The sequence below is a fragment of the Neomonachus schauinslandi genome, unplaced genomic scaffold (assembly GCF_002201575.2).
Source record: "Neomonachus schauinslandi unplaced genomic scaffold, ASM220157v2 HiC_scaffold_1682, whole genome shotgun sequence".
In the NCBI taxonomy this organism is placed as follows: Eukaryota; Metazoa; Chordata; class Mammalia; order Carnivora; family Phocidae; genus Neomonachus; species Neomonachus schauinslandi.
This window is the reverse complement of record NW_025410372.1, coordinates 80-7,899: the sequence shown is the minus strand read 5'-3', so window position 1 is coordinate 7,899 and position 7,820 is coordinate 80. Positions and strand designations below refer to the sequence as shown.

At 47.1% G+C, this 7,820-nt stretch overlaps 1 protein-coding gene across 3 annotated transcripts; it reads right to left on the bottom strand.

Moving 5' to 3' along the window:
- Window positions 1–3,438: 3,438 nt before the first annotated feature.
- Window positions 3,439–7,515, bottom strand: HEY1 (hes related family bHLH transcription factor with YRPW motif 1). 3 transcript variants are annotated; one of them, XM_021687174.1, is made up of 5 exons: window positions 7,248–7,515; window positions 6,937–7,012; window positions 6,729–6,812; window positions 6,356–6,437; window positions 3,439–5,219 (listed from the first exon to the last, which is right to left on the bottom strand). In XM_021687174.1, the coding sequence occupies exons 1-5, from the start codon at window positions 7,334–7,336 to the stop codon at window positions 4,636–4,638; spliced, it is 915 nt and encodes a 304-aa protein (XP_021542849.1). In that variant the 5' UTR covers window positions 7,337–7,515; the 3' UTR covers window positions 3,439–4,635. The 3 variants fall into 3 exon arrangements, with proteins under 3 accessions (XP_021542849.1, XP_044768323.1, XP_021542858.1); XM_044912388.1 differs by having other exon boundaries at window positions 4,401–5,219; window positions 6,717–6,812; window positions 7,248–7,339; XM_021687183.2 differs by lacking the exons at window positions 6,356–6,437; window positions 6,729–6,812; window positions 6,937–7,012; window positions 7,248–7,515 and adding an exon at window positions 5,668–5,726 and having other exon boundaries at window positions 4,401–5,221.
- Between the last annotated feature and the right edge of the window lie 305 nt (window positions 7,516–7,820).

The following is a 7,820-nucleotide window of genomic DNA, read 5'->3' as shown; positions in this document are numbered from 1 at the left end:
AGCACACCGAAGTCCTAAAAGGCGCTATCTGATTTCAGGCAGTACGACCCCTCAGCCCAGCGCCGGCAGAACACTAAAGCATCTGAGTGAAAAGCCCTGCAGTTCATCAAGATGAAGGAAGGCATCATGTTTCAAGTTGAGGTTCAAAACAGCTTGCTCTTTGCTGAGACTTCTTACTTCCTGAAATCAGATAGCGCCTTTTAGGACTTCGGTGTGCTGAGTCATGGCAAGCCACACACTCACTCTTTCATTTAAGGCCACCAGACTGAGAACCCATCTTCCCCCTTGGTAGGAAGGGAACAGAAGGACCCTGCCACGTGCCCCTTCAGAAGTGGTTCCTGTGAAGTGACCAGACTTAGAACAAGAAGCATGATTTTACCTTCTCTCTCCTTGAGGAAATTTGACAACTCAGAATAAATAAGAAAAACTCTGCCTCTTTATCTCTACATAATACTCTTTAGAGGAAACCACCTTCAAGCTGCCTAAGTACTGCATTGTTTATGTTAGGTGGGTGTTTATCCATTAAGCGTATTCATAGGCCAGGCATGACAAAGATACTAGAAAATTCTAGCCCTCAGAGAGCCATTCTGATTAGAGCCCTAGAAGCTGAGGCCCAGTCTAACCTGCCCAGTCTTACTTGCAGACAGGCTTTGGTGAGTTAGTTTACCAACCCATATAAATTGGCCTGTTTCACAAAAAAATCAAAAATTGGACATGTTCTCAAAAACTTGAAAGATCTAGCAACACTGGACCAAAATTCCAGTGTAGAAACCACTGGTGTGGCCCTTCAGACAGACTGTCAGATAGAAGATGCCAAAAACACGTGTTCCCTGGGTTGGCACCCACCAGCCTGCTGCCCTTGCATCCTTCCCCACTAGTGCTTGTCCCTGTATGTGCCCAGGACCCCCATCTAGTCCAACCACTTTATCTGACAGATGAGGAAAGCGGGGTCCAGAGAATTTTACCTTTTAAATGTAAAGGTCGCTCATTTAGGTAAAAGCAGAGCAAGAAGCAGAATTTAAGTCCTCTTTCCAAGATGTCCCCATCCCCCAGAGCTCTGGTTGTAAAAGAAATTGGGCCACATTTGAAGCAGTGTCTCAGATGATACTAGCTCTGAAGTTATTTTAATTATAAATCATCACTGGAAACTAATGAAGGCATCAAAGCTGCGATACTGGTTTAGACCAGAAGGGCTAGGGAAAGTGTAACTAGGAGGTAGAACATTTCCTGGGGGATTTTAAATACAAGGAATCTATATCTAAAATATCATGATTTTAGTGGGTAACAGAACAGGGGGGAAAAACTGAATAAAAATCACATCCTAATTTAACTATACTGAATAAATTAGAAATGACGCTTCTAGGTTTTTCTTTAAGAGTTTTTTTTTTTTTAAGATTTTTTATTTATTTGAGAGAGAGAGAGAGAGCACAAGATGGGGGAGCGGGAGAGTGAGAAGCAGACTCCCCGCTGAGCAGGGAGCCTGATGCGGGACTCGATCCAGGGACTCCAGGATCATGACCTGAGCCGAAGGCAGTCGCTTAACCAACTGAGCCAGCCAGGCACCCTAAAAGAGTTTTTAATGCAAGAATTCTGCCCATCTCTCATTTGATGTTATTAATCCATGGTAATACATATAATGAAAATAAGTGAGTAATTATTGAGACCTTTCAAGATTCTTTGTGATGAACGATATTATTTTCTTCATAAGGGAATTTTATGGGCCATATAAAAAGTTTTTGTTTACAGGGGTAGAAATATTATGAATGTATGTACTATTTTCATTCTTTCTCTTACTGCATCAATTCAGAATAGAAATGAGTTTTTTTACATTCATTTTTCTGCATACCACTGGCTTATCATTATAATTCCATCCTGTTTCCCAGGAAGATCCCATTCCACCTGCACTATCCCCAGAAACCTGCCACCTTGAAGGGGTTTAAAAAGAAAACCAAAACATTTCTTTGGAAGACTATGTAATCTTGAAAATGACCCCCCCCCCGGGCCCCTCCAAACAAAAAGAAATAATTACTAGCCAGATGAGGATACAGGGATCACTGATGTGACGAGCGGATCCTGCCACACGTCTCACCGGTCCCCAGCGCTCTCTGTAGAGCCAGCAACAGGACGACGGGCTTTACTTCTGACCACATTAGCAACCCTCTAGGTTCCTAGGTACGAGGAAGAGAATCTAAGGCAGTCTGAGCACAATGCTGTTCAATAATGCTTTGATGCCATTTGAAATCACGGTTGCTAAAATTAAACTGACACTTGGCAGAAATTACCATGACACTTTCCATCACAGCATTATGACAGGCAGGAAGTGTCTGCACGGAACAGGCGGTGCTCAGAATGGAGCCGTGCATCCCGGGAGGGACCAACATGGGAGGCTGCATAGAGAAAGTCTGAGTGGGAGCTGAAGTTTGAGACCCACAATCCCAAAAATGCTGCAACTTCCATTCCCTTTGGAGAGACCCAGAAGTCGCTGCTCAAGTTCAAAGTCCAAACTTCTCTCTGCCTTCCTGTCTTCATTTTTTAATCAGAGCAATGAGGAGGAGCTCAGTGGTTGGGCAACGAAAAGGCTCTATTTTGTCATCTGCTAGAGTGGGTTTTCTCCCTCTCCTCCCCACCAACCTCAGGATCAAGGCAAACTTCGTCCAAGCCAGGAGACAGCACTCCTTAACTGGCAGGACTACTTTTCAGGCATTGGGAAGGCACCATTCTCCCCCCTGGGGCCCACATTACTGCCTCTGTTCTGGCAGCGTTTTGTTCTAACCTAAAGCATATGTCAGCTTCCTCACTGCACAGCTCAGGAGTCAACTGCAACTAAAGCGTTAAGCAAATTCCTTGAAACAAGACAAGGAAAGCCTCCTGGAGCTGTGCAGGTGCAGAATTATGGCCTGCCACTGCTCATCATGCCCGATTCCCAAGCCCCTGCACAGGGTTTCAGAGATAGCAACGCTTCGCTTTTCTTGTTTTGCAGTTAAAAAAAAAAAAAGAAAGAAAGAAAATGAAATAAATTTTCTGTTCTCTCAGCACAGAACTATGCACACAGTAGCTGCTCTCAGGAAAAAAAAAAAAATTTTTTTGTTGAGTGGTCAACATGGTTTTAAAAGATTTCATCAGAGTTTTTTCCCACCCTGCATGTCCCAGTGTGACTTGAGGCTTCCTAGCCCCCACATGGCCGGCTCAGGGCAGATCGCCTAACGGAACAGTCAAAGGGCTGTGTCTCCTGGTGGGAGTCAGGCCAAAACTCTGCGCCGTAATGCAGTCACCTTCTTCAACAGCAAAGTCACACAGTTTAGAATTCCAAAAATAATGAAGTCATTCAACCTAAGAAAACTGGTGGCCAGGCAAAATGAAAATGAGAGAAAATTTCTCTCTTCTGAGCCAATAAAGGGAAAGGCCAAGGCTTGTAAGACATATACAGCGGAACAGTTTGTTCTTCCTTTTTTATTTAGTCACAACACATCAGTACAACAGAGGCCAAACCCAGTTCAGTGGAGGTTGTTTACATTACACCTGCTAAAAGAATAAACCTGTAAAATGATGCTTTTCTAGCCTGAACCAAATTAAACCAAAAGAAGGCCGCAAAGCCCTTTTGAATATCTCAACAACCACATTTCCATGCACCGAAAAGGAAAACACAACATAAAAATATCCAGTTAAAAGAAACCCTAGCAGTTCCGGGAAGAAGTAGGCTATGCATTTAACAGGTTCCACTGGACTGTTCCATTGACCGCTTGCCCCCTGAGATCACTTATCCATGTCAACACTTGTGAATTTGAGATCCGTGAGATTGCAACTTCACTGCATTGCTTGGGGCTGGTAAATGTGGGCATATTCTATGCAATTACCTTCTATCTCCTCCCCACCAACTCCAAATGGGGATCTGGCCTTCAAGTGGCTCTCTCCTACCTAAGCCAGAACTGACAAATCCTGGCAGATGACAGCAGTTGGTCGTATGGACTCAGAGCCCCTGATGGTTTATACACTCACCTGACTGCTGCAGGAGGCAGAGAATTAACTCATTTTCTTTCTTGGATAAAGCTGATCATCTGATTTGTCAACGCTTTGTTCAGAAATATAAAATTCAACATAGATCCTCCCCCACCCCCCACCCCCGCAAAAGAATATTATTTATACAACATCTTAACTGTCAAAATATTAACAAATAGCATCATGTTAACATTGAACTTAGTGGTTTGGAAAATTAATTCTAAAAACAGACTTCAACTATACAAGAAGAAAAACAGACCAAAATACTAAATGTTAAAAATTCCCCAAACTTTGAGGCGAAAATGGGATCATTCTCAGACAGAGAGGTTTACAAAGTAATGAGGCATAGAACAAACCTATTACCAAGTGTTGATTTATACTCACTATTTCAGTTTAATGTTTGGAACAAAATTTAACAACTAGTTTTTTAAAACTGCTAATACATGACGTGATAAAAAAATATTAAAAAAAAAAAGAAAAAGTAAACCAACAAACCTTTAGTCTTTCAACAAAATTTATCTGAAAGTGTACCTTTTTCCTTTTTACTTTTACTGACGACTTTAAGGTGATGTTGGCAACAGCCCAGCTCAGCTGGGATTGTTAAGTGTTCCCTTCCCTCAATTCTACAGCATCAGTTCTTTAAAAAGCTCCAATCTCCGTCCCCCAAGGTCTATAGGGCTTGCCAAGGTTTGCTGCCTGCGTGGGTGCCGAAGGGCTCAGTGCATTGGGAGACAGTAAGTGAAAGGAGCCAAAGGAGAAGGGGAAGGCCGACAGGGAAGCCACCGAGGAGAGCAGGGGCGGCGAGAGTTTGGAGGCGGAGGTGACCACAGGGAGCACCGGTCCGAGGCCGCCGCTAGGGGGCGCCCGCAGAGCGGGCGCCTCCGGATGTGCTGAAGCCAACCTGCCCTGGTGGTGTGGTTCCGTGGGCGAGGCCGTGGTGCCAGTGTTCCCGTGGCCGTTCTGGGGCAGCAGCAGGGGGTGCGCGACGTGCGGGTGATGTCCGAAGGCGCTCCCCCAGGGAATGTGTCCAAGGCCTGCATGGGTGCCACTGGCCGCCTCCCGCTGGGAGGCGTAGTTGTTAAGATGTGAGACCAGTCGAACTCGAAGGGGGTCAGAGGCATCTAGTCCTTCAATGATGCTCAGATAACGGGCAACTTCTGCCAGGCACTCCCGAAACCCCAAACTCCGATAGTCCATAGCAAGGGCGTGTGCGTCAAAATAGCCTGAGGGAAAGAACAAAAGAAAAACCTCAAGGCTTTGCTCATTTCCCGCATGTCTTCAATACCAAAAGGCAGCTCTTCCTGGCAGAGAAATACCTACAACCTCAAAAACGGCACATACGGGTTCTTATGAAGGTCCAAATACTCTGGAGTCGACCAAAGTCTTTGCATTAATCAACAGGAGAAGTATGTCTTTGCTAATGCAAGTTCAAAGCCCAATTAGAAGCTGCTGAGCAGAAAGTGGAATTATACCCTACCAGCAGATGAAACTACGTTCATTCCTTTAATGTTTTCCCCCAACAACAACAAAAAATACATCAAGGACAGAAAAACCACAGAGCAGTGAAATTCATTAGACACACAGATGTAAGTTATCATCATGGAGCTTTTAGGCACTTGGTCCTGAGTGAAGTATTTTCCGGCTGGAGACAGACACACAGACCCTGGTCTCCTATCTTCTGTTAGGGTTTCTCTAATTAACCACAACAGGTTTCTTTCCTCAAGAGTCATGTAGGAGCTTTCTTTTTTTTTTAAATGCTGTCAATAAAATTATAACCAGGGGCGCCTGGGTGGCTCAGTTGGTTGAGCGACTGCCTTCGGCTCAGGTCATGATCCCAGGGTCCTGGGATCGAGTCCCACATCGGGTTCCCGGCTCAGCGGGGAGCCTGCTTCTCCCTCTGACCCTCTCCTCTCTCATGCTGTTTCTCTCTCGCTCGCTCTCCAATAAATAAATAAATAAAATCTTTAAAAAAAATAAATAAATAAAATAAAATAAAATTATAACCATATACTTAAAAAAATATGTCTTTTTCTCAAGATGTCAATAAACAAATGTGGTGAGAGCTACCTGATTTTAATCAGGACTGTCACAACTTTAGGGCACCTCACACACAAAAGGTATTCTCCAAGAGAAGGTGCATTAGCTTGCTCTGAAGAGGACTGGGGTGATGAATTCACTGGAGAAAATCCTCTGTGCATTTGAAAATGCCCTGACAGGCAACTGTACACGCCACACCATTCTCTCCCCACCCCCAAAGCACACAGCAAAAAATAAGCAGCGACTGCACCAACGCTGGCCTGCTGCAGCTGCTCATTCTACCCAGAACACTCAGGGCCGCCAGGAGACTAGTGAGATGTACCTTTCCCTCCTGCAGTGTGCAGCATTTTCAGGTGATCCACAGTCATCTGCAAGATTTCGGCTTTTTCTAGCTTAGCAGATCCCTAGAGAAGAGCATGGCAAAAAAATAAAAATTAAAAAATGATTGGGCACCAAGTGCCTTTGGGGAACAGCTTAAAATAGATATGCATGTATATGCTCTGCAAATCATAAAAGTACAAACTAAAGCAAAATGGGTTGTCTTCGCAAAATATGTTGGAATCTGTATATGATTCATCTCTGGTGCAAGCAATATGGTTATTTTTCGAGACACAGATAAGGTTGAGATTAACGAGGGGAAGGATTCCGAAGGTGTGGACAGCTACGCTGAGAGCTCTACCCACTTTCTCCATTACCTGTTTCTCAAAAGCACTGGGTACCAGCCGCCTCAGCTCAGACAAACTGTTATTAATCCGGTCCCGTCGGCGCTTCTCAATGATCTGTAGAAAGCGGACAAAACAAAGGAGGATATTTCCATCAAGACTAAATTTCAAAATGAAGCAAGGTAGTTCTTTCCATTAATTAATAACAAAACAAAACAAGAATCACTGGAAAGAGACTCACGCCTCTTCGTCGTTTCCTGGCCAAGATCTGTGAAGATGTAGTTGGGGACATGGAACCTAGAGCCGAACTCAAGTTTCTGCATGAGGGGGAAAAAACAAGAATCGCTGTTAAGCGAGGGGATGTGATACGAGGGGTCTCCCGCACGCCCTCCCCGCCCTCAGACTGTTTTGCCAACTTGGGTTTGGAAGCGCTGGGGGGTCCCTCACGCCGGACGGTGGCCGGACCGAGATGCGCAGAGGTCAGTGGAGCTTCGCCCGCTGTCACCGCGGCCAGCCTCCTGCCCGGGTTCCGCGCTGCCGCGGCCAACTCACCCATTCTCATCCGCACTCTCCTTTTCCACTTCGATGGTCTCGTCCAGCTCGCTATCCGAGGAGCTGTACTCGGGGTGGGCTCGCTTCATGCTGGCTGCGCGGGGGCTCCGGGGGAGGGTCGGCGCGGCGGGCAGGGAGGAGTTAACAGCAGCGGCGCCTCTCCGCGCTCGGGGGCTCGCGCTCCGCACACACTGATCCCGCTCACGCTCTGCCTCCGGTTAAAATTCAACCATCCCTTTCCCACGCTGCGCCCCTACTCAGGTCCCGGGGGAGGGCAGGAGGGGTGGAGGAGGCGGGCGAGGGGGCGGAGAGGCCGGGCGGCGGCTCCTGGGCAACAGCCTCCCCTCCGCCAACCCGGCTTCTCGCTCCGTTGATTGGCAGCCGCTCCGGGGAGGGACCAGAGCGAGGCTCGGGGCGAGGGCGAACCCCGCCCCCGCCCTCCACGCCGGCCCCTGCCCGGCGGCGGTGCGTCGGCTCCGCGGGGGCTCCGCTGGGTCTCCGCTGGTGGGGGGGCGGGGATGGTGGGGAAGAGGAGGCGCGGCGGCTGTGGGCCGGCGGCGGGCAGGCGGGGGA

Coding starts and splice junctions, on each gene's coding strand:
- HEY1 (XM_044912388.1), bottom strand. CDS start 7,336: ATGAAGCGAGCCCACCCCGAGTACAGCTCCTCGGATAGCGAGCTGGAC. Junction 6,813..6,936: donor CCAGGAAACGACGAAGAGGC/GTGAGTCTCTTT, acceptor CGCTTTCTACAG/ATCATTGAGAAGCGCCGACG. Junction 5,220..6,355: donor GCACACTGCAGGAGGGAAAG/GTACATCTCACT, acceptor TCTTTCCCTCAG/GCTATTTTGACGCACACGCC.